This window comes from Poecilia mexicana, unplaced genomic scaffold (assembly GCF_051168715.1).
Source record: "Poecilia mexicana isolate PSO_F unplaced genomic scaffold, ASM5116871v1 scaffold_17, whole genome shotgun sequence".
Classification (NCBI taxonomy): domain Eukaryota; kingdom Metazoa; phylum Chordata; class Actinopteri; order Cyprinodontiformes; family Poeciliidae; genus Poecilia; species Poecilia mexicana.
This window is the reverse complement of record NW_028263386.1, coordinates 5,424,866-5,452,087: the sequence shown is the minus strand read 5'-3', so window position 1 is coordinate 5,452,087 and position 27,222 is coordinate 5,424,866. Positions and strand designations below refer to the sequence as shown.

The 27,222-nt window shown below is 38.4% G+C and overlaps 1 protein-coding gene and 1 long non-coding RNA gene across 2 annotated transcripts; one reads left to right on the top strand and one right to left on the bottom strand.

Moving 5' to 3' along the window:
• On the top strand, positions 1–13,216 carry LOC106930141 (uncharacterized). The gene is made up of 14 exons (XM_088014759.1): positions 1–221; positions 1,498–1,553; positions 1,915–2,045; positions 2,115–2,299; positions 4,629–4,916; positions 6,483–6,644; positions 6,715–6,778; positions 8,687–8,797; positions 10,744–11,268; positions 11,339–11,486; positions 11,568–11,791; positions 11,869–11,909; positions 12,143–12,187; positions 12,331–13,216. The coding sequence occupies exons 1-13, from the start codon at positions 117–119 to the stop codon at positions 12,176–12,178; spliced, it is 2,076 nt and encodes a 691-aa protein (XP_087870885.1). The 5' UTR covers positions 1–116; the 3' UTR covers positions 12,179–12,187; positions 12,331–13,216.
• Positions 10,784–27,222, bottom strand: LOC106930140 (uncharacterized). The gene is made up of 5 exons (XR_015765848.1): positions 26,535–27,222; positions 25,572–25,608; positions 13,972–14,020; positions 11,753–11,779; positions 10,784–10,851 (listed from the first exon to the last, which is right to left on the bottom strand). It is a non-coding gene; the product is annotated as an uncharacterized LOC106930140 (long non-coding RNA).

Genomic DNA, 27,222 nt, shown 5'->3' with positions numbered 1-27,222 from the left:
CGAGGTAGGAGTCGTCCCGCACACGTGCTGCTGCTGGATAGCAAGCATGAAGTGAAGTGTTATTAATTCCTGGATGCATTTTGCGGCCGTATTTTCTGCCTGCGTGTTTTTCCACCATGGAGTCGGAGCAGGACGCCACGCTGCTGGTTTTAATCCAGCAACACCTGCAGGTGAGCGGCTACCGAGAGGCCGCCGAGCTGCTGGAGCCGCACGTCACTCAGGTGAGAACTTACTCTGATTCCTCCTCATTTAAGCTCACCAACACCACCTGGGGTTTCTGTTGCTGAATTTGGGTTAAATTTGGCCAGAGCGAGCGTTTTATTGGTGTTTCTTGAGCTGACATGCGCGTCGTGCAGGTTATATAAGAGGATTGATGAAATGTGGATGCGGCTGCAGCAGGTTTCTGCCCGTCAGGAAGCGGCTCTGCAGCCTGCGGCTCCTGGTTCAGGCCGAGCAAAAGAACAGAATGTTACCGGAGCTGAAGCTGCTCACACTCTGCATTTCTAACCTCTCCATGCATTCAGCTAGCTGCTCGCTTCAAAATTACCGAACTAAATCTGTCATCATTTAAAAACAACGTTATTTACCTTTTTTCCCCTGCTGTTTTTCTGTTTACATCTGGAGGAAACTTAATCTTTGGTCACCAACTGGTTTCACATTTCATCCTAAAAAATATCAGTGAAAAAACGTCCAACAGAAAGAATCACAGCAGCGTCAATCATCTTTAAACCAAACTTTCCTGTTGCTGTTATTATTCAACATGCACACTTTTGAATCTAAAACTCATGCTTCTTTTGTTGCAGTTTCATCGCCTGTGTCATTTTCAATAAGTAGATTCAACAAATTTCATTAAAAAAGTGGAAACTATTCAGTAAAATGGTTTAATGTTATACCTGAAATGATGAAACATTTGCTGAAAGAACAACACCATCAAAGCAGAAAATAAGACAATGTATGCATTTATGTCATATGATAAAAACATCCTTTGTCTGTAAATTTGTTCCACTCCAAACTCATGTGGAGTAGTTTTAAATTCACCTGGTTCATATTTTCATAAAACAAAATCTCCTATTATCACCGTTTACTATCAAATTATTAATTGGTTAATAAATTTAAAAAAAATAGTTACCAGATCATGTTAGAATAAGTTTTTTAGGTGCAGATGCATCTTTTGCTAAAATGATCAAGCATTCATAGAATGCTTGATCATTCTATGAATGATCAAGCATTCATAGAATTCATAGAATGCTTGATCATTCATTATACAACAACAAATTTTGTTTTGTATTTTAAGAAATAAAATGTTTATTTTGTCATTTAAAAATGAATTTAAATATCTATTTGTGTCTTTTAATGTATTTCTAAGATTCTACAAAGAAGGCTTCAATGAAAAATGTTCAGAATGTTCCATTTTTTAAAAATCAGAATAATCGATTAATCATTAGAATAATCAATTACTCAAATAATCGTTAGTTAATTATTTTTGTCTGTATGTAGGTGGAGATGCCAGTGGAGAACTTAAACCTTCATGACATCTACACTGGATGGATGAAGTAAGTTCACACAAAGTAAAAACTGAAAAACCATTTTATTTTCCACCATCACCATCCTCAACTGGTCTTAATGGTAGGAGACATTTTCACACTTACTGCTCCGTTTCAATCACAAACTTCAATCTACAAACCACATCTGAAAATATGTAAAAAAAATACGAGCAGAAATCGGATAACGTGTTGTTGCCTGTATTAATTAGGGATGAATTCTGCATCCTGGGAGAATATCTGATATTTCTATCAGATATATGCAAAGATTCCTGATTTTAAATTAATTTATGTTTATTCTCTTATTGATTTCAGATTTTTGAGACTTTCTTCCTGTTGGAGTTTAAATGAAAACGTCTGATTTGCTGTGCAGGCTTTGCTCTCTGGCTCAGCACGCCACCCAGCCAAAAATCGGCTTGAAGACGGGAATCCCAAAGCAAGACGAGGCTGCAGGCGCCGAACTCAATGGAGCAGAGAAGAAAACAGACGACAGAACTCTGACTGGTGCGTTCCTGTTTTTATTTACTGGATCGTAGAACTGGTTTCACTTTTTACTGGGATTAATTCTTGCAGAGTGTAAGATGGAGGTCGCTGCGCCGTCCACTGCAGAGACAAAACAGGAGGACGATTCTGGACGCCGGGACGCCGCTGATGAAACCCAGACTGGGAAATCAGACGGCACCGCTAACGGTGATGAGGAGGAGGAAGAACATGAGGAAGAGGAGGAGGAGGAAGAGGAAGCAAGGAGAGAAACAGAGGTGAGCGTCTGAAGCATCGATAAAGAAACAAAAATAGATTTTTCAACACAGCAGCTGGAAATGAAAACATCTAATGACACCATTCCTCCCTCCCTCCCTCCATTCCTCCCTCCCTCCCTCCATCCATCCCTCCCTCCATCCATCCCTCCCTCCCTCCATCCATCCATCCATCCATCCATCCCTCCCTCCATCCATCCATCCCTCCCTCCCTCCATCCATCCCTCCATCCATCCCTCCCTCCCTCCCTCCCTCCATTCCTCCCTCCCTCCCTCCATTCCTCCCTCCATCCATCCCTCCCTCCCTCCCTCCATCCCTCCCTCCCTCCATCCATTCCTCCCTCCCTCCATTCCTCCCTCCCTCCCTCCATCCCTCCCTCCATCCATCCATCCCTCCCTCCCTCCATCCCTCCATCCATCCATCCCTCCCTTCCTCCCTCCATTCCTCCCTCCATCCATCCCTCCCTCCCTCCATCCATTCCTCCCTCCCTCCATCCCTCCCTCCCTCCATCCATTCCTCCCTCCCTCCATTCCTCCCTCCCTCCCTCCCTCCATCCATCCATCCCTCCCTCCATCCCTCCATCCATCCATCCCTCCCTTCCTCCCTCCATTCCTCCCTCCATCCATCCCTCCCTCCATCCATCCATCCATCCCTCCCTTCCTCCCTCCATCCATGCCTCCCTCCCTCCATCCATCCATCCATCCATCCATCCCTCCCTCCCTCCATCCATCCATCCCTCCCTCCATCCATCCATCCCTCCCTCTATCCCTCCATCCATCCCTCCCTCCATCCATCCATCCCTCCCTCCCTCCCTCCCTCCATCCCTCCCTCTTAGTTTTTTATGTTTATCTAAGCAGAACTGAAAACGATGAAATTTGAAGTTTTGTCATGAAAACATTTTGGAAAACGAATGATGTTCCTTCTCATTAATTACTTATTGCTTATCTATTATTTTATCAATCAGGTTTATTTGAATTATGCATTTCAGCACCAGGGCAGTTCTAAGTGATTTACATCATAAAACCATTTTAGGAAAGTTATAGCTTGTAGTATTTACTCAGTTTGCTTGATTGTTGGAAAGAAGGAAGGAGTTTCAGCCATTAGCTGGTGCAACACTTTCTTACTCACACTGAGAAATCAAACATTTACAGAAAAGCTTTTCACAACTTTAATAAATACTTTATCACTAGAATGAAATCTGCTTCTAATCCAAAACGAGCCAGAATTGAGTCAGTGAGGAAATATCTGAGAGTTCAGCACATTGTTGCAGCAGGAAGCTGTAATGAAAACAGACGCATATCTGCTGTCCAGCCACTGCAATAATGAAGCTGCTTCCGTTTTTGATCCAATTAAAGCCAAACGTCCACAGGGCAAAACCTGCAAAATACACAAAGCTTCTGGCATTGATTTATAAAGATGTAGAAATTTATACCATCAAGTGTTTTTCTGCTAGCAAAACATTTTGAGGATCTTTAGCTACAACCAAAGACAGTAAGTCTGGTGTTAACTTTTCAGTAAGAAATGGGAGCTTGTTTTAACTCAAATGTTCCTTCATTTTCATGAAAATGTTTTAGATACAAGTTAAATAATTTGCCTATGGAAAAATATATTTTTCCCATGTTATAAGTGAAAAAGTGAAGCTGGTACTTTTTAATCAATAATAAAAATTTCTCTACCAAACTAAGTAAGATTGGTGGAATCAACTCACTCTCTCTCACTCTGTGGTTACCTAGCAACTCTCCCACTCTGGTTACCTAGCAACAACCTGCCTAGTAACTGGCGCAAGAGCAGTTTCAGGTTTTTACACTTACAAAAAAAAACCAAAAAACAGTATGGAGTGAAAACTGGATAGAACAGTAAAGGTCACATCAACGGTTTTTCAATATTTCAGATATTTAAAACTAGTCAATATTATCAGTTCATATGAAGCGCTGATATTGTGATACATTTTCCCGCCATTTTTTTCTGCCCTAATTAATACACAACTCTAACTTGTAGCTGTAATTGTAGCTGCTCTCTCTACCTGTTTGATTTCCTTTGCTTCGTCTCAGAAGCCAGTTAATCTATTCAGGAATAAATGTCACTACTGTTGAGATTAACTATAGATAAAATTCAGCTGAATCTCCTCCAGCATGGAGAGCAGTTGGTACTTCCTCTCTGCTGCAGAACGAAACAAAGTTTGGCTCCAAGTTAGAATAATAAGAAAATATCCTGGTCTGTTTGTATTTCTGAATTAAAGTTCGGCTGTTGGATAAACGGCAACAGGAAATGAACTCATTCCAGCTGTGAACTACTTCCTGTTTACTTTTATTCCCTCCTGTTTATGTTCCAGCCGGTTCCAGCTGAGGGGAAAAGCTGCGTCTCCTCCGGTCCTGTTGGGACATCTGGACCCACTCAGGACGACATCGACCCGACCCGACGGCCTGGAACCAGAACCTCTGAGAGCGACGAAGAGGAGGAGGAAGGAGGTGATGAAGAAGAGGAGGAAAGAGGTGATGGAGAAGAGGAAGGAGGTGATGAAGAGGAGGAGGAAGGAGGTGATGAAGAGGAGGAGGAAGGAGGTGATGAAGAGGAAGAAGGAGGTGATGAAGAGGAAGAAGGAGGTGATGAAGAGGAACAGGTTGGTGGTTCCTGAATAGAACATTAACTCATCCAACCAACCACTTATCCATCCATCCATCCATCCATTTTATCTATCCGTCCATCCGTTTATCCATCCATCCATCCATCCGTTTATCCATCCATCCATCCATTTATCCATCCATCCGTTTATCCATCAATCTGTTTATCCATCCATTTGTTTATCCATCCATCCATCCATCCGTTTATCCATCCATCTGTTTATCCATCCATTTGTTTATCCATCCATCCATCCATCCATCCATTTGTTTATCCATCCATCCATCCATCCATCCGTTTATCTATCCATCCGTTTATCCATCCATCCATTTATCTATCCATCCATCCGTTTATCATCCATCCATCTGTTTATCTATCCATCCATCTGTTTATCCATCCATCCATCCATCTGTTTATCTATCCATCCGTTTATCCATCCATCCATTTATCCATCCATCCGTTTATCCATCCATCCATCTATCCGTTTATCTATCCATCCATCCATCTATCCGTTTATCTATCCATCCATCCATCTATCCGTTTATCCATCCATCCATCCATCTGTTTATCTATCCATCCATCCATCCATCCGTTTATCCATCCATCCATCCATCTATCCGTTTATCTATCCATCCATCCATCCATCCGTTTATCCATCCATCCATCCATCTATCCGTTTATCTATCCATCCATCCATCCATCCATCCGTTTATCCATCCATCCATCCATCTATCCGTTTATCTATCCATCCATCCATCCATCCGTTTATCCATCCATCCATCTATCCGTTTATCTATCCATCCATCCATCTATCCGTTTATCCATCCATCAATCCATCTGTTTATCTATCCATCCGTTTATCCATCCATCCATTTATCCATCCATCCGTTTATCCATCCATCCATCTATCCGTTTATCTATCCATCCATCTGTTTATCCATCCATTTGTTTATCCATCCATCCATCTGTTTATCTATCCATCCATCCATCCATCTGTTTATCTATCCATCCGTTTATCCATCCATCCATTTATCCATCCATCCGTTTATCCATCCATCCATCCATCCGTTTATCATCCATCCATCCGTTTATCTATCCATCCATCCGTTTATCCATCCATCCACCCGTTTATCCATCCATCCATCCGTTTATCCATCCATTTGTTTATCCATCCATCCGTTTATCCATCCATCCGTTTATCATCCATCCATCCATCTGTTTATCTATCCATCCATCTGTTTATCTATCCATCCATCCATCCATCTGTTTATCTATCCATCCATCCATTTATCCATCCATCCATCCATCCATTGAATCTTTTACTACTACTGAAAATTTGCCATAAATTCACATTCAACTTTATTTTACATTTCAAAGTTAAACATTTGGTATAAATCTGAAAAAAAAAATCTAATATAGAAACCCTGTAAATTTGAGGCATAAAATGTTTTTTTTAAATCATGAGCAGCAAAGTTTAGCAGAGGCTGAATTATTGAGCAGCTTTTACTTTGTCTGGACAGGAAGCTGCGTTTTGAAATCCAATCTGAGTTTTTCTGTTTTCCTGCAGGAGCTTCAAGCTGCCAGAAACTCCCCTGAAGTCACAGGGGAAACTCCAGAACCGATCGATGCTGTTCAAGGAGCCGCGGTCCGCTCCACTGAGGAGACGACCGCAGCTGAGGAGGAGGAGGATGAGGAGGAGGAAGAGGAGGAGGAGCACGCAGCTGCAGCGGTACAACAGGCAAAACAAACATCTGAGGAACTCTTCAGGTCTGGCGCTGACATGTTGACTCTCCCTGCAGAGACCCGTTCAGGCCGAGTCCGTCACCGTTGACGACGCCCCCGGAGAGGCTCCGCCCCCTCCAGGTACCACGACCAGGTCACCTGATTCTGTGAGGCACGGCATGTTCAAGGCTTCTTTAGGTTACTTTAGCACACATTGATGATCAAATCTTTAATTTTTAATTGGATTTAGGTCTGGACTTTGACTAGGCCATTCTTACACAATGATATTATGTAATTTAGATCATTTCAGAGTAGCTGTATTTATATGCTACACTGAGTTTCTGGTCCAAACTCACAGTCCCTGCTGCAGAAAAGCATTCACACAGCATGATGCTGCCACCACCATGTTTCACACTGTGTGAAATGCTGAGTCTCAGGTGGATTATTTACTAATTAGAATTTAGATTAAATTCCTTTTTTAAATAACAAAATTAACATTTTGTTGCCTAAAATGCAATAACACAGCATTGTTTCAGTGAACGCTTTATTATTTGTTGTAAAATATTAATCTGCATCTAAAAATGGTTACAGCATTAATATGTTCTTGATTTAGCATCAGTACAGTGATGGGCTGATCTGTTGGTTGTTTTGGATTAATTTATTTGTAAATGGAAAGCAAAAGGTGCTCAATAGATAATTTTTTTCCGAATGTGAACCAGGTGAAGTTAATATTATGCCATATTATGGGAGTTTTTGTTAGACCATATTTACAGACATTTTTTTTATTTTAAATACTAAATTTACACAAATTTTTTTCTGTGACTGTGTTGTTCTTCCAGCAAATGCCTTTTTGAGTCTGTATGCTCCAGTTAAGCATGAATCAATTACTAAATATAATCAATTAATCGACTCAGCCCTTTAAACTCATCTTTAAGATGCAACACAAATTCCAGCTTTTATTTTGTAAAGATTGGTCATCTGGACAAACGGCAGTCTATAAACAATTAGAGAGCGATTTACTGCAGACAGGGGAGGAAGACATGTTTTCCCTTTTCTTTTCTTTGGCTTCACTCCGTCTCCAGCTGGTAAAGTTCAGAAGTTTGATTTTTACAGGAGGAAAAGAGAAGAAAAATCACAGGAAGACATGAAGCAGGATCTTTTATTTTACCTCTTGGTATTCACATTCATCACCAAACCGTGAAGCAGAAACGCTGCGTGACTTCTCAGAGGAGCGGGTTGTTTCTCTGTCGGTTGTCTGCTGAAGCCTCGTTAATCAGTGTCTTTATGGGGACAAAATGTCCCTCATTTGATGCTCATACGAACTAAACTGTCCAGTTTGTCTGTATTTACTAGGATCTCTCTATTGTTATGCTTCCGTTGAATTGGACTCAATTGTCCGTCGCTGGACAAAATGAGGTCAACGTTTAAAAACTTTTTTTTTTTCCATTTCTGACTATAAACTTTGGTCTGTAATTCAACCAACACAAATCAGCGGTTAATTGTGACGTGAGGGAAAAGTTTGTTCAGCAACAAGACAATTCAAACCATGAAAACATGAAACAAATGAAAAACATTGCTGTGGCAAAACAAAAAGCAATGGAAAGTTATAATCCAGACCAAAACTGCAGATGCTCCAGGTATTAGTCAAAGCCAACTCGTTCCTCTAGATCCTGTTGCTGCGTTGCTTTTACCCCAAAATCGAACTCTGTGCTAAAATCGTTCCAAGTCGAAGAAGTCGGGAATCCAACATGGAGCCGCTGTTCGTAGAATGTCTTGGAAACTTCGTTTAAGCTGCACGTTTCGCATCCAAACCATTTCAACTTTTCAGTTGCAGGTTATGACAGCATATTACGGCCATTGTAGATAAAAGAGAGAGAAAAAAACTGAAATTTTGAGATTAATCTAAAAAAAATTCTAGAAAAATCGTACAAATTTCTGAGTTTTGAAGGTCAAAAATCTTTAATTTTTTAGACATTCTCTGTTTTATTTTTTCTTTAAAAATTCCCACCTTTTAAAACACAGATATTTTCAATCTTTTTCTTCTTTTAGAAAATCCTGAGATTGCTTACGTAGACGAAGAGACTCAGTCAGAGACGGAGCCAGAAGACGAGCCGAAGGCGGCTACATTGGACCAAACTGGTGCTGATCCACCAGCCAATGGTAACTTAAATGTTATTTATTTACTAATTCAAGCTAAACTGGTCTGATAAAAGGCAAAGAAAAAAAATGGTTTTGGTCAACACTGGACCTCTGGTTCCTGAAATCTGAGTTTTCTTTATCAGCAGCTCTTAGGATTTTGGCTGCTTTTAGATATTTTTAGGTTTTTTCTGTTTGTTAAAGCTGCTACAGTGAATCAGTGTTGGGACCAGAAAAAGGAATAACAAAGTTGTAATATTTATAAGAATAAAGTCATAATTATGTAAGAATAAAGTCATAATATTCATAAAATTATCTAATTTTATTAGAACTCCAAAGCCAAAAATTTAGAAACTAAAATGTTGAATGTCACATTTTAGTTTCGGCTTTAAAAACCAGGAAATATTCAATCTTTTAACAAATCAGGATCAAATTATTAAAATAAACAAAAATATTTTGTATAATCAATCAATCAATCAAATCAATCAAATTTTATTTGTATAGCACATTTCAGCAGCAAGGCATTTCAAAGTGCTTTACATAATTTTAAACAATGAGAAAGAAAAAGAAAGTAATAAAAAGAAAAGATAAAATCACAGCCTAACAGGACAAGGCCTCCAGCCTTGCAGCACCAGGCTCCGTCCGCCTGTTTCGCGAAAATTTTGCGCTAGGACTTTCGCTGTCCTACGCGGATTTTGTACATTAATTGGTTACCTGTTAGTCTAGAATTTACAGGGTTAAACAGTGAGAAAGAAAAAGAAAGTAATAAAAAGATAAAAAGAAAAGATAAAATCACAGCCTAACAGGACAAGGCCTCCAGCCTTGCAGCACCAGGCTCCGTCCGCCTGTTTCGCGAAAATTTTGCGCTAGGACTTTCGCTGTCCTACGCGGATTTTGTGCATTAATTGGTTACCTGTTAGTCTAGAATTTACAGGGTTTTATATACGCGCAATGACTCCCAGTCACTCGCAAATACATAGAAGGCATCAATTGCCATAAGCAACTGTAAACAGGTGGGTTTTAAGTTGAGATTTAAAGGCACCCAGTGTTTCAGCTGTTTTACAGTTTTCTGGAAGTTTGTTCCAAATCCGTGGTGCATAGAAACTGAATGCTGCTTCTCCTCGTTTGGTTCTGGTTCTGGGGATGCAGAGCAGACCAGAACCAGAAGATCTGAGGTGTCTAGACGGTTGGTACAGCAATAACAGATCTTTAATGTATTGTGGTGCTAAACCGTTCAGTGATTTATAAACTAACAACAGTATTTTAAAGTCTATTCTTTGAGCTACAGGGAGCCAGTGTAGGGACTTTAGAACTGGTGTTATGTGCTCTATCTTCCTGGTTCTAGTGAGAACGCGAGCAGCAGCGTTCTGGATCAGCTGCAGCTGTTTGATTGATTTATTAGTCAGACCTGTGAAGATGCTGTTGCAGTAATCAGTAATTAAAGATTTTTTGAAGAAACTGCTGAGATCTTGATGATTTTTTTTCTTTTCTCATCAGGATAAAATTTTTCTTAATGAGAAAAGGTCTGTTCTGAGAAAGTGACGTTATTCTCAGAACAAAGCTCGTAGTCTGGTCCAAATGCTCCATCGTCCACAACAGGATTTGCATTTATTTTCAGGCTATTTTAACATTGGCATTTCACAACAAGATGGCAACTATAAGAAAGAAGCCTGACATTCGTTGTTTACCGACACTTCAACACTAAAGCTTCATAAATTGAAATTTAAAGGGTCATTCAGGTTTTATGGCTCTTTTTGAGATTTATAAGGTTGCTGGTCTGGAACAGAAGGAGAAAATAGTGTCTGAATGGTGGCGTAAAAACAAAATTATTCTTAATTCCTGGTGCTTCTTCATGTCAAAAAAATCCACGAGGCTTTAGAAAGTCGCCAGAACCTGTGAAAACGTAACATAAAGTTATTTATAGTTAGATGCCTCCAATAACAAAAGCTCCTGTCGTGTTTTTATTAAAGAGGAAGAAGCTGCAGAAGACGAAGACGACTGCATCATTATCAAAATCCAGAAGGGCGGCGACAAATCGGCCAATCAGGAACCAGCAGCGATCTGTGGCGACTCCATCACTCCCAAGAAAAGGAAGAAGAAGAAAAAGTCCAAAAAACGTTCTGATGAGTCATTTCAGGTGGACATCGCAGAAACACCAGCGACTGACGGAGACGCGCTGACCAGCCGGAGGAAAAAGAAGAAAAAGAAGAACAGAAAGAATAGAGAAGAGGAGGATGAAAAGGAGGCAGAGGAAGAGTCTGAAGTCGTTTCACCAAAGAAGAAAGAAAAGAAAAGGAAAAGAGAGAGAAAAGAGATGGAGGAAAAACAAGAGGAAAACACCAAAAGGAAGAAGAAAAAACTGGTAGGTGAGGTTGAGATGAAGGAAATGGATGAAGGGAATCTGGCAGAAACAAAACAGAAGAGAAAAAGGGAGGAGCTGCAGTTTAAAGACGCACCAGCAGAGGGCGAGAAAGAGGAGATGAACGGCACAGCTGGTGAGTAAAAACAGGAAGTGAAAATCTTTCTGTTGCAGATAAAGTTAATTTCCATCTGAAAATGTTTCAGACTCATCTCTGCTCTCGTCTGGAAAGAAGAAGAGGACATTTCTGAGGAGGAGGATGATGAGCAGGAAGGAGTTACAGCTTCTCAAGAAAATGATGAGGATGACGAGGAACGCTCAGAGTCCCAACCGGATCATCACAGCAAGAGAAAGGTTTGTTTGTTTTTAAATCTCATGATCTCCCTTTTACCTGAGAAATAACAAAACGTCTGCATTTATGGTGTTTATTTCCAGACAAAAGCAAAAACAAACTGTGAAGTCACCAAAAACACAAATAAACGCAGAACAAGAAGAAAATTCATCAAAGGAAAACCAGCTTCCGAGGAAGAAGAAGAAATCAGTCAAGAACATCCTGGACGACCAATCCACAATCTCTAAAAAACCCAAGAAGAAGAAAGTAAAGACGGGAGAAATCTCACCTCCTGCTGCTGTGACCCAACTTCCACCTGCAAAGAAGAGTAAGATTTACTTTACAAGAGTTGAAAAACTTTACAGATTTGTTTTTTTAAGCCATTTTTTACATCAACATCCACAGAGAAGGACACGTTGAAGATGAAACCAGAAGCTGCTCTGGAGGTAAGAAACGTTTGAAATTAAAACATTGTTTCCCACACAGTTTATGTCAGTCCATAATTCCATAATCCTCAATGGAGGACAAAAAGTTGAGATAAAACGCCAGATGCTGGAGACATATCTATTAGAAAGTCTGTGTTTATGTTTTGAAAGCTAAATAATAAAATGTATTAGTATTTAAAGCCTCCATCATCTACTCCCTCTAATAAGTTATTCTGCTTTTGTCACATTTCCAGAAAAAGAAAAAATCCCACAAAAAGCAGAACAACTGAATCATCTAGGTGAACATCTTTATCCAGACTCTTTTACAGCTTAAGACATTAAAATGGATGTGAGGTAAAATATGCAGTATTTATTTTATCTTTTTTCCCAGATGTCACTGGAAGCTTATATATGTTCAACCACTTTCCTGGTTTCCTTGCAGGATTTTCTCCTCACACACCAGCGGATGCATCTTTGGCCCTGAAAACTCGAGATGTGCCTTTTTTCATCCTCGATTACTCTGATTTCTGGAGCTATTCTCAGACAAACTGGTGATGGGTTTAATATCTCTGGTGGGGATTCAAAGAGCTAAAAATAACCAAAAGCTTTGGTGTATTTCAGCAATAAAACTACAGTGTAGCAGTTAACGAGCCTTAGAAACAATTACATGAAGCTTTAAACTATGTTGAGTAGCTTTGGATATTTTTCACTTACTTTTAGCAAGTTAAGAGATAATTTACCGTCATCTTTTTTAAGAAGATGACACTAAGGTTAGATCATATTTGGATGATAAAACATGGCAGTAAAAGGTCAAACACGAAGCAGGTTTTATATAAAAGTTAAAATTCTTTAAGGGGTCAAACTGTGAAGCGGTTTAAGTTTTGATGTGTTTTTGATGCTGTTTAGTCTTAAGCTGTGAATTTCTGTTTCATTTTCCTGTTGCTGGGCCTTCTGTCCTTTGTTACATGGAGTTTATATTTAATAAACAGAGTCCATTAGTGATCCACTACATTTCAGTTTTGCTGAGATAAAACCTGGGAACAACAATAAATAAATATATTGACAGTTCAGGTTCTGGATGTTCATAACGTCTCTGTAAAATGTTTTTAAATTATCAAAGTATACACACTTCCCCGACATTTCCAAGAAGCTTTAATTCCTGACGTAAAACAATTTGATCATTCAGACTGATGACAGAGTCTGTTTACATTTTCCAAATCGTTCACCTGACTAGAGATCAGACCAGTGACTGTTATATGTGCGTCTGACACTCCTGTAATTATTTCTTCAGTTCTTTCACCTATTAAAGTGTTTTTTTTTCTCTAAAACTGATTTCTTGTCTGCTCTCTCAATAAATATTATAATTCTCTAAGCCAGTAATAACTGCACTGGTAGTAGGAGTTTCTGTAGCAGGTGATGAAGTTATTAAAGCTACATTGTTCTCATGTAGCTGACAGCCATCTTGGTAGGAATCTGTAACTGTCATGACAGTTGCTATGACGACAATAAACAAGTCAAGCTTAGAACTAGCACTCGTATAAACAACTATTACTTGATTACACTTTTTGAGTACTCTAGTTTCTTTTTGTTGGCCTTTAAGCCATTATTATCTGTCCTTTGCACTGTGCTTGCCTACCAAGATGGCAGTGGGCCGTAAGCCGGTTTGAACCGGCTTACTGCCCACAAGTTCCCTAAACTTGTGGGAACTTTAATTCTTTAAAATTATGCAGCATTCAGTAAAACTTGTCACATCGGATGGTAGCTATGGTAACGAAACAATTGCACTATAAAGATTTTCCTAAACTTACAAAGTAACCTTTGCAATGGCTCTCATTTAATAGTCAGCATTAAATATGTTTTATACACAGCAAAAATCTAATTCTTCATTTTCTACAATATTTTCACTGCATTTGCATAGAAATAAACTATTTTGTGTTGTGAAATCCACTCTGTTCATTTTAAACACAGCTTCTACTGTGTTGAACTAAATAAACATTATTTAATTATTATTTAAAATTTTCCCTCTGACTTGCTTTGGGTGTTTTAAATGCTGTTCATTCATGACATGACTGAATAAATTTACCTTCAATCAGAGTCCTGTCCATGGAAAAGATCGGCCATTATCCTTCAATCTGTAACAAATAATGATCAACTGTTACACCAATCAGTGAGGTTTCACATACAAACCATGACTCAATAAAATAATGTTTGAATATTTTCTTTTGCATTAAAACAAGAACAGTAAATGGTAAAAACCCAAACAGCATTCATACAGATAAAGATCTCCAGAGCTAAACTAAAATTAGCTAAAATGCTAACGTTAGCTAAATGCTGCAGTAGCATGTGGGCTGTTTAAACCGTATATTCTCTCAACATAAAATGCTGCTGAAATGATTAATCTGATTAATCAAGATTAATTGATTATTGAAATAATTGGCAACTAATTTATTTATCTATTAGTTGTTAACTGGAATATACAGATAAAAAAAGGACAATTTACTGAAAAAACACAATAAGAGAAGTAATTAAGCCAGAGCTGTACAAAAATAAATTTAAGGAAAACAAAACCTTTGTAAATATGTCCTACCTGAAACTGCTCAAGTGGCAACTTTAGATTTAACAGGTTCAAGTTCTGTTTTAAAAAATCACCCATTAAGCACCTTTTGCTATTAAATTATTACTGGTTAATCTGAAACATAATCACCAGATTATCCCTACTTGATATTGATGTTACGTCAAGTAGAAACGGTTTAGATTAGAAATATATTTTTAGCTTCTTTGCTACAAATTATTGTGTTTTAAATTAAAAATCTGCAGAAAGTGCCAGTTGTTTTATCCAATTAATCGGCAGAATTATTAATAATTAAAATTATCATTAGTTGCATCCTTAATATAAAACACTTGTTAGATTTGAACAGAGGTACTGAATTTTAATTTCACAACTTCAATTAACAGAACGCTCCTGGAAATCATCAAAATGCCTGCAAACGTTGAAAACAGACATTTTGCTGTGAATGTTGCTTCAGTTTGTGACCGATTATGACTTTGATGAGTTAAAAAGCAGAAAAACGTTCTGTAAATTAAATCGTCCTCCATAAAAAAAGAAAAACACTAATCTTTAAAATCTAACATTTATTTTCTCACTGAGACGAATGGGAAATCGCTGCTGTGAATTATTTTAGTGTGAAGCGACGATTGTGTGTAATTACAGGAGGACGGCCTGATGGGACAGAGCGACACGCAGCAGCATCAGAGCTTTACAGTCCAACGCTTTCTTCCTTAAATCAGCAGATTTGTTGGAAAAGCTATTGAACGCTTGTCCCCCAGAGGTGAGGCTGCTTTTATGGAGAGCTGGAAACTCCCGTTGTAATCTGCAGCTAATGAAAGTGAGAGTTCATAACCCAAAGCAGTGTTGCACATTGAGGCAGTTAATATGAACTGTGGGGCATTTCTCTGCAAATTAAACTGTTCTACAGTAATTTTCTGCTGCAGCTATTATAGATTTTCACATTTGCACTAGTTTGCTGACAGCTGCATTTGCAGAAAAAAAACAACACATTAATGAGGATAAAAGTGGGAACTGAAATAAATTTATTGTTTTTTTTAAACTGAATCAGAGGCTAATGAAGAAGCAGGCGGACTGAATTACTGTGCTGGAGGGAGACAGCGTAAAAATAAAAATATTCATCCTTTCTATGAGGTACTTGTGGTTTACAAGTATTTCTAGAACACGATGCTTCTTCAAACATCGCACGTTTATCTCCCTTCTTACATGGCCTAAAGTCTTATGACAAATTATTGAATGCATAAACTATAAACCTATCTTCTATAAACATATTTTTAGGAATAAATCTGCTCCGCCAGTGAAACGCTCTGAGCAACAAAGACACTTGCAATCTGGCTTTAAAAAAAAAAAAAGAAAAAAGCATTTTTTTTTTTTAAATTCCCTAAAAACATAAACAAGAAAGGCTTAGCCTGGCGGTGGCGCTAGTAAAGCATGGCGGGCCGCCAGGCCTATAATACACTGGGGGAAACTGGTCTTCCTGCCTCCCTGTCACTCCTTCACATCTCCCAACCCTCTTATATATATATATAAGGGTGAAAGTAGTTTTAAATTCTTGGGGGTACTATGACAAAAGCGCGCACACGCACGCACACACACACACACACACACACACACACACACACACACACGTTTGTGTTGCTATCTTTGTGGGGACTTTCCATTGACTTCCATTCATTTCTACAGCCTAAACCTTACCTTTACCTAACCCTAACCAGCACATACCTAACCCTAACCAAAACTCAATTCATACCTTAGTCCTAACTCTGACCCCTGACCCAAAAACAGGGTCTCCCCTTGTGGGGAAAGGCTCCGGTCCCCACGAGGAGCAATTGGTCCCCACAACGTAATATATGTCAGGAAAATCGTCCCCACGCACGCACGCACGCACGCACGCACATCAAGCTGTACGCCAAGAGCGAGCGAGACATCGACTCACTGATCCACACCACCAGGATCTACAGCACTGACATTGGGATGTCATTCGGACAAGAGAGGGAAGGTCGTCCGCAGGGAAGGAGCCACAGACAAATACCTCCAACGAACAAGGCAAGTCCTGAGAAGCCAGCTCAATGGCAAGAACAAGATCCGTGGAATAAACAGCTATGCCTTACCAGTAATCAGATACCCTGCTGGAAAAATTAGATGGCCAATGGAAGAGATAAAGGCCACGGATGTTAAGACTCGGAAGATACTAACCATGCATGGAGGGTTCCACCCCAAATCCAGCACCCTGAGACTGTACACAAGCCGTAAGGAAGGAGGCAGAGGACTAGTGAGTGTGAGAGCCACTGTCCAGGATGAAACATCCAAGATCCATAAATACATCAAGGACAAAGCCTCAATGGACGATGTGCTCAGCGAATGTCTCAGACAATGGGGAACAGAGGACGAGGTACTGGAGGAACCATCCTGGGAAGACAAGCCCCATGTACCATGGCTGGAGAAAGCTGGACTCAAGGACAGCACAGAGGCCCTCATCCTGGCTGCACAGGAACAGGCCCTAAACACCAGAGCAATGGAGGCTCAGATCTACCACACCAGACAAGACCCAAGGTGTAGGTTGTGCAAGGAGGCCCCTGAGACAGTCCAGCACATAACAGCAGGGTGCAAGATGCTGGCAGGGAAAGCGTACATGGAACGACATAACCAAGTGGCGGGCATAGTGTACAGGAACATCTGTGCCGAATATGGACTGGAAGCCCCGAGGTCAAAGTGGGGAACACCCCCAAAGGTGGTGGAGAATGACCGAGCTAAGATCCTGTGGGACTTCCAGATCCAGACAGACAAGATGGTAATGGCGAACCAACCGGACATTGTGGTGGTGGATAAAGAACAGAGGAAAGCCGTTGTGGTGGATGTAGCCATACCAAGTGACCACAACATCAGGAAAAAGGAGCATGAGAAACTGGAGAAATACCAGGGCCTCAGAGAGGAACTGGAGAAGGCCTGGAAGGCGAAGACCACAGTGGTGCCTGTGGTCATCGGGGCCCTCGGGGCAGTCACCCCCAAACTGGAGCAGTGGCTCAAACAGATCCCAGGAACAACATCAGACATCTCAGTCCAGAAATGTGCAGTTCTAGGCACAGCCAAGATACTGGAGGACCCCTCAAGCTCCCAGGCCTCTGGTAGAGGACCCGAGCTCAGAGGATGAAAGAGAAAGAAAGAGAGAGCACCCACGGAGGGTGAGAAGGGAATTTTTATATATATAAAGATATATATATAACAACCTACTTATAACAACCAGAGCAAAACATTTATCACCCAGTTTGATTGCAGAGTTTGAAGCATGGTAAATACAGAGGGAAGAGGAGCTGGATGGATGATTGACAAACAACTGGACGGAGGTGGAGTGACTTTCCAGACTGTTTTTCTTTTTCTAAACTTGTCAAGATTTTCCAGACTGCAGGAACTCTGAACAAACCAAACAACTCTTAATGTGATGTCTGTCGTCTGTAAACGTCTCATTACTTTGCTTTGTTCTCTTCAGCACAATTACAGGCCAGAGAAGGTCGAGGACGGGCCGAAACAATGACTTTCGTCTGTCTCCATGGCAACCAATGCAACTGCCCCCACAAACAACAACAGGTTCAGCGTTGATGGCAATTGGGCTCATCAAAACAACAAAGCTGTGTTAACAATATGTAATTAAAGCGTATTTTATACCAATGAGGTTCCAGTGGTGCAATGAAGAAATTTTGGGTTCTTTGTTGTAGTTCAGTTACTGAATTAAATAATTAAGTAAATTGTAATTAGGTTTTGGGGTGTATTTGATATTTTTTATTAGTTACTAGTGTGAATACTGTCAAGCATTTAGACTCTTGAGTTCCTCCACTTTTTTCTGTAGGTTTTTCACCACTTTACTTCTGCATACTTTGTGCTTTTTCAGCCATATTCTGCTCATTCAGGACATTACGGCTATGTGTTTTGGCATTGCCATTTATGAAGATGGTTTATTTCATACACCATTTTCCACGGTATATGAGATATTCAGCTTTTTGTGATCATCTTCGGTACCATTGAAATAAATGGAACATTCCATGATTTTTGAGTAATTCTGCTGAAAACGTTGTAATCTATCACAGGTAAATATTTCCACTTACTTTCAGTTACAAACCTCATTCAGCCTTTCAATGTAGACGGATCCTTCAACTAATTACAATCCTGCTTCAAACCCAAACACTAACCCTAATTGCAGTGTTGGAACCAGGGTTGGAACTAGCCCAAATCCTAGTTCCAGTTCCAATCCCAGTTCCAAAACCAGTTCTAATCCTAGTTTCAACCCTAGTTCTAATCCCAGTTTCAACTTTCAACCCTAGTTCTAATCTTAATTCCAACCCTCATAAAACCTCTTCCCAACCCTAATTCAACCCCAACTCTAACATTGCAACCCTTGTTCCAACCCTCCATAATACCTTAATCCCAACCTCACTTCAAATCGAAGTTCCAATCCTAGTTCAAACCCTACTTTCACTATTGTTAAGATTTATAAATCCACACATAGTTGTAGTTTTCCCCCTTTATTTCAGTTAATTAATGTTTTCTCAATTTCAATTTTGTTAGTTTTAGCTAACTACAAGAACCCTGGTGGTTTGTCAGTCTAAGCTGACAGGCACCGAAGCAAATTACACCCGTTTCAGAGTATAGAGAACATAAATAAATCACAAAAAGAAAGGAAAAACTTGGTGTAAAATTATACCAAAAATAAGAAATTTAAAGTTTACTTAAATACCAAATCCCAACCAGTGCCTCCTTCTCTTTTAAATCAAAGAGTTTCAGTCCGGCCAGCAGGGGGCAGTGTTTGCCTGTGTGAGCATGGCGCAGAGGCTCTTCCCGGTGATTTGTTTGTCCTGCTGAATGAGTTTGCTGCCTGTCATTAAAGCAGCCATGCAGGGAGGAGCAGTTTGTCTGTCATGGCCCCCGTGAGGCTGCTCCAAGTTCAGCACTCCCCCCTCCGGCTCCGCTCCGTCTGTATCCGTCTCTGTTTGTCTCTCCGCCCGCCGCATGCATCACGGCCGCTCCGTCTAAACTACCGGTGTCACGCTGATGGAGTCATCCAGAGCAGCTCGTAGTATCTGCAACTTCTTCATCATTACGACGGAGCGATGCGCTGCAGTCACCGCAATAAAAGCTCAGAAACAGAGGCAGAGCTGGAGCTGTTCATTTATAGAACAGCCGAGTCAGGGGTGTTCAAAGTGTGGCCCGGGGGCCATGTGTGGCCCTTCGAATTATACAAGTCTGACCCATTCAGCACAAGTGGTTGATGCAGATGGAGACTTTTTTTTAAAAGCAATAATCAGATTAAAATGATTTCTAACATTATTTTATTACAACTGAAAATGTTAATTAAGACCAGAGTGTGGTAGTAACTAGTTACATTTACTCAATTACATTTACTTGAGTAACTTTTTGGAAAAAATTTACTTTTCGGAGCATTTTTCAACACTGCACTTTTTATGAATAATTTTATTATGAAGTATCTCTACTCTTAAGTAAAATTTCTGGATTTTATACCCACTGAAAAAAAAACAAACATGTTTTAACCAAAAATTCAGACACACCTACAGTTTTAAAGTTTCAAAAGTTTTTTATTGAAAGAAACTGATTTAGAAAATTTTTCCTTTGCCTGATTTTGTTATTTTTTGTTACTTATAAATTAGTCATTTTAAATTTCCACTTAATTTTATATTTTGTTCTGTCTGATGTAATTTTTAAATATTTAATGATTGCTAAATTGATCAGTTACTCTGTACTTTTTACCAAGTACTTTTTTTTTACTCTTCAATAATTTCTTGGACGGCTACTTTTTATTTTTATTTTGAGTAAAAGTATGTTTTAGTAGTGCTACTCTTAGTAGAGTATAATTTTTGGGTACTCTGCCTCTGATTACGACACGAAGTATTCGTCTTTTTTGGTTCATGGATACTCAGCAGAACATACTACTATCAAATGTATTAAATGTATATATTTTTTGTATATTTTTTTGGTTTAATTATTTGTTCCAGGTGTGTTGCTCTTTCAGCAAATGGCCTTTGTAGAGTCTATACATTGTAGTTAACAATTAATCAATTTCGAAATTAATTGACAATTATTGCAATGATCGATTAATCACGATTAATCGTTTCGCAATGTGTTTTAATCTCTGTTTTGGCGCTTTAACTCTTTTTCGGAAAAGCCCAAAAGAACTTCACATTGTTGTGGAAAATTGAGGAACTTATTTCAAATTTTGCCATTTTCATCCATCCTTTTCTAATGCGATATATGAAAAACCTGGTTGAAGATCACAGCTTGACACGGCTCTGATGTGTTTCCCTGTCGGTCTCGGTGTTTCCCTGCACCTCTGCAGTATGAATCTGCTCTGCAGGAGCAGAGCAGATTCACACAGTACAGTTGGTATTTGAATGTGCAGGAAGCGCATCAACACAGCATTCCCTGGAGCCCGCCGCAGATTGCTCACGCTGCTTTGGGAATGTGTTTTACCGTCTCATGCATACGCCTTCAGCTCAGACTGTAGTTGTGTTATTACCTTTATCAGAATCCTCCAGCTCCTCACATCCCATTTATAGGATATGTGGATCACTGACAACCCAGTCCGTAATAAACCTGTTTATTTCTCTTCCTTCCCTCTGAATAATCCCGGCGGAAACGCGCTCCTCTGTGCTGCCGCCATAATGGGCCTTTCTTTAAAGGACAAGACGAGATGGGGGAGCGACACTGCCGCTACTAGCTAATCAAGCTGTCAGTCTATATGTATGTTTGCATTGTTATTGTTCTGCAGAGACTCAAATCAATTTTACAACGATCGCAACAGGACTGTAAAAGTAGCAGCCCGAGATTGTCTTGTGCCAGGAATCGTCCAAGAAGAAAAGAAAAGTCATCAACGAGACGTTTCCCTTCCTCTGGGAATGCCGGGTGAGCGAACTCATCAGGACGACACAGTTTGGTCTTTAAAGACACAAATATTTATCATGAAACAGCAGCAGGACTTCATCCAGTTAGCCACTGTTAAAGTTTTGCACCTGAATATTTAAATTAGAGGCCGATCAATGTCAAGATTTTACTGCCTTAAGGTGATTTAAAGCAATTTGTATATGAAATTTGTATGAATTTAATGAAAGAAATCAATACTTGACATGAGGAATAAAGGTAAAGATATTGGCAGTGGCGATTCTAAATGGGGGATCAGGGGAGACCACGGCCCCCTCTTGAAAAATGTTAACTACCCAGAAAATTATGATCATAGAGAAGCATAGTCATTTTCTACCATCAAGACATAATCCAATAAATGTCTATATATGTATTTCATAAAAAATGTTTTATTTAAACAATATAAAATCTAAATTAATTTTATATTAAAATAATTTAAATTAAATACATTTTATTTTATTACATTTCTAAATAAATTTAACATTTATTTTTTATTGAATAAAAATAAAATGTATTTTTTATTATATAAAAAAAATAAATGATTCATTTATTTTTTTTGTATAAAAAAATAAATGAATCATTTATTTGATAAATTAAATGATTCATTTATTTTTTTTTATTCATTTATTTTGCTGTGCCCTCTGAAAATTTTTACTGGCTTGGTTCAAACACCTTGAGGTAAATTTTCTGGTGGCGCCACTGGGCATTTGCAGACTGTTCCCTCTAATTTGTATTAAGGAATAGAATAAGAAGAAAATGGAGTATTGAAACAGGGAATCTGTACCAAAGTTTGAAAACTGATGTTTACAGATGCCCTACTTGAAACCTGATGGAGCTTGAACAGTTTTACAAAGACAAATGGATAAAATGTAAAGAGTGTAAAGCTGCAATAGCAGCAAATGCAAAAATAAAAATATTGGCTTACTGATTGATTAATATTTATAAAATATGTGAAAACAGAAAGTTTTCCTAATTGCAGATTAGTAATTTTCCTTTACCCAGTCGTTCCTTCATCTCAATGTTCTGCTGAAAAGCTCCTGACTTACATGTCATTTATTTGTCTGTCAGGAAAAAGTGTCTTTACAGACTGAAAAAGATAAAAAGTCGAACAGCTTTAAAGGAATAAATTTCCTCTTAAATTAAAAAAGTTCTTAGAGACAGTTCCTGAAATGAGACCAGGCTGACCCAGAGCATGTGGATGACATTTTTCATGAAGTATTTCACGTTTTAACACTTTAAAACATGACTTTTTCTGTCCTCAGAGGGAAAACTGAAGCAGTTTGTTTTTCAGACTCATCTACTGAACTCATCCTAAACTTTCTTATAAAACCATGAAATAAAACTTATTTGAAAATCATTAATTATCAAGAAAACAATACATTTTCATTGTCAGATGAAACGCTTAAAATTGTCGGACATGTTGATTAATCTGCTTCTCCTATAAACTCGCTAATATTTTGCTGTTAAACACTGAAAACGTGCGCTGACATTTTTTTCAATGCTACATAAGAGATTGTCACTGATTGGCTGCGGCAGCTCATTCTTACAACCATTTTGATTGGTTAATTCAGTTTCCTTAATTTTGGGCAATTAACTATTGGCCAATACTTCCAAATCAAAGAGTTTTGAGGAATTTTACCAAATGCAACAGAAAACCCATTTTCAGGTTGCATGTTTGTAAGAAAAATCTGTTTTGATGTTTCTAGAAAAAGAGCGTGAAGACTGATCCAATGTGTGGAGTTGGAGCAACTTCTGCAGCAACACAGACGAGTTCATTAAGATTTTACAGCAACATGCTGCCGACTGCTGCCCAGAGACATTCATGCATATTACAGCAAAACAAAACAACCATCTTCTGTTTATATTGTCTGTAATTAAAGTAAAAGAAGAATGTCTCCACTGTCATTTTAGATTTTTTTTTTTTAGGTTTAAGTTTTACGAGAATCAGGAGCAGCTCAGTGTTTGGGGTTTAAACATGAATTCAACCCAAAATTACTGACATTCATCAGCAAATATTTAATAATTCTATATTGGGTATGCCTACAACAACAACAACAAGAAGTTACAAATAGGGCTGTTGTAAACGAATATTTTAGTAATCGAGTAATCTATCGATTATTCTTACGATTAATCGAGTAATCGGATAAAAAAAAAAGTAAAATGAAATATTGGTAAATGTGGCATAATACTGGTGTTACTATCAGATATCAATGAGTCCAATTTTTCATATTTGAGCATCCCTAACAGTTTCTTTTTTGTAGTTTAGAAAACTAACCTGTAACAATAATAGCTCACTTTCTAAGTTAACCAGAAGAAAAGTTATAGAAAAATCTGAAATTATATTGAATTTAATAACAAAGAGGCAGGCTCACAAATATGCTTATAAAAATGTCTACAATCCAGCTTTTAGTTTATGTATTCATCTTCAGTGAGTTTAATAGATTAATTAAACTCACCTTGCCTCCTAACCTGTCACGCTTTGGGTTTGAAAATACGGGAAATGCCGCCTGGAGTGGGAGGAGAGGGCGAATGAACGAACATGGGGTGGAGGGGAGGAAATAGACCAGCGGACTGACGAACCGTTAGACCGGGGGACGAACACGGGGGGAAGCAATACGGGATATTTACGACACCTTCACTGGTCACACTCAGAAACTCATCTACCAGCCATGTACGATGCGCTCCGCCACCCGTTTCTTCAGACCGGGATATGAAATTTATTGTGCGGTTCGTCGGTAAAGCTACATTTACACGGTAAGCATCAGCTACTCAGCCGCCCGCCCTGTTCAGGCTATCCGCTCACCTCAGCGCTCTTCCCGCCGTTCGCTTTCAACCAGCAGCCCCGGAGGAGAAATGCTGCCGTACTCCAGGCATTCCCCCAGTCATTTTAAGGATGCTTATTGGTTCCCCAAAAACGATAAAAAGTCGGGCATTATCATCAATCAATAAAATCCCCACGGGCCAATCTTGAAGATTGGACTTTATGCCGCTGAGACTTAGCTTTTGTCAACAACTCAGAGGCGGAAGTGAGAGCTCCGCGCAACGCAAATGAAGTCCCGGCCGGAACACGGTGCGCTAACTAATAAAACATAAATTAACGAAGCTTCGAGGCAGGTAAATTTTCCTCGAGGAATTTTAGTAATCGAGGTACTCGAATCATTCGAGGAATCGTTTCAGCCCTAGTTACAAATGCAAATAACTTTCACTTGCTGACTAATTCAGTTCAATAATTTAAATATTTGTAATACTTCTATATAGACCCTTTCAATAAGTTAGAATTATTGAAAATCCTATTTATTTTACCAACTCCATCACCAACATATAAACATTATATAGATTAGACAAAGTTGACACCTTTGATTTTCTTAATCACAATTTTAAAACTAGAATATTATATCAGACTAATAAAAATTACTTTTAAAAACAGAAATGTGGGATTAAGTGAAAAGTATGTATGTTACTTTCAGACGGTACTTTTAATCTGACTCATAGGGATTTATATTCCAATTTACTCATTATGACTGTATATAGTATACATACAAAATTTTCAGCAGTTGAGACTCATCAAAATAAACAGAAATAAATGTTTGAAAAATGCCACTGTGTGTGTAATGAATCGGTAAAATATGGGAATCTCTCTTTTAAAGCTGGACTACAGAAATAAATAAAATTTTCTCAGATATTCTCGTGTATTTAGCTTTAGCTGTACATTTAATAATAATATTATCCAACTGAAAACATCTGAATCTTGCCGTTTTAACTCAGATACCTGCTTCCTGCTACAGAGCAGCTCCAAAGCAACATGCAGTTTATCTGCATCATTTAACAAAACCATGACGGCTCACTGAGCGCCGCCGTTTCCTGTTGTTCTACTTCATTACCCGTTCACAGAGTAAAACACCGATCTCTATCGAGGCTTTAATTTAAAACAAGTCAAGATTCCCACTACTAATTCATGTGATATGAGCAATTTGCCCGACGCACCTCGATTTAGAAAAACCCGTTTCCAGTTTGTAGTGAACCTATTGAATTATTGAAGCGATCAGAAGTTTGTTGGGTTGGGTGGTGCCAAACATCACAAAGTAGCCGCAGGAAATACGAGTTACAGAAGAAAACATTGAGCAACACCGACTCAGATGCTTATTTAATACGACAAAAAGAAACAGAAATGATGAGTTTGAATTTTAACTCACCAACAACAGTCCTGCAGGGATTTCATTCCTCACAGCTCTGCAAAAAATAAGCAAACCTGTCAGCTATAGCGCAGGGAAATTTAATACTTTGATAACAGTGAAAACTGTCAAGTAGAAAGTAACTGAGGGCCACGAGAGATTTTTAAATTTAAAACTTTTATCAGCACAACTAACACAACATTTTAATAATTTAAAGAAGCCTGATCTCCATAGAAAAGATAACTAGGCCTGTCACAATAACAAATGTATAATTTTAATTATCACAGTGCAGAAAAAGAGCTTAACTTGTAAATTTATGGTTATAAGAAAACTGTAACATAAATGACTGGTTTCAACTGTATTCATCTTGCTGTCAGATTGTTTACATGCAGTGATAAATTTATTTCTCCTGACTTTTAAGTGAGCCGATTGAACCGGATCTTTTAGGTGAGCCGATTGAACCGGATCTCAGAAGAGTCAAAATTCCCATGATCACAATACTGAAAGTCAAATCTAAAAATCTTATATTTATTCGTTTTGTTTTTGTTTTCACAAACAAAGCATGCTAGACATTTCACAAATTACACTTCTATGATACTGATAATTAAGTTTTACAGAAAAATGCAAAGATGGTGTTTTAAACTGTACGTTTAAACACCTTTTAGACACTTTATGGTCAACGGGCGATTAAAGTATAAAAGGAACTTTAGACAAACATTTTTGATAATACATTTTAACTTTGTCTCATGGTAAAAGTACTTGGTGAGCAGAACTTCAGTACATCTTCCTCCATTAGCTTCGGCGTTCATGTTAGCTTGTTAACGAGCTGCGTCAGTTTGTTAGCCGTAGCTAACGTCTGTTGCTAACGTCCATTACGTCTGTTAGCTCAGCAAATACTTTTTATTTTGCTCGGGCGAAAAATTATCCACAAAAAAATTATTTTGAACACGATGGAAAGTGACAGAGTGGGTGGGTTTCACTTACCGTGGATGTGGAAGATTATAGCTAACAGTTCAGTGGGAGATGAGGACGGAAGCTCCGCCATTAAAGCAATTTTAAAACTCTTGCTGTTTCAGATAAGTGAAAACAATCACTCAGAATAATTCTTTATTTTCTTCCTTTTCTTTTAATGAATGAATGAATAAATAAAATATTAAAACAAAAATAAAAAACTGTGTTTCAGAAATATAATTTTAAAAATAGAATAAAAAATAATTTTAAAAAACAATAAAGATTTGGGAATAATTCAAATACTCATTCATTATTCATTCAGGCTTTACATTGAGATAAATTTTAAATTTAATTACTTTTGTTGGGAGCAGCTGCCAAATAACTTAATCTATGTTAGCTATATCTTCTAGCTTATTTTAGATAGAAGCTACAAAAGTTTTTTTTTTTTTTAAATACTGTACTGTTTGATTTCTTCAGTGTACCTTCAGTATTTGAATTGCATAGAATGTAGAGAAAAACAAGGAAATATGCACTCAAAAAAGAATCATTGACTTTTCAACAGGTTCTACATAATTGTATTTTGTTTAAAGTAAGAAAGATATAATAATCTGACATTATGATCTTATAAAATAAAATTAATTAATTAACTTAACTACTTCAAATCACTTCAGACTGACAAAAGAGAAGTTAGTTAAACTTATCCCAAAGCTATATCAGGTAA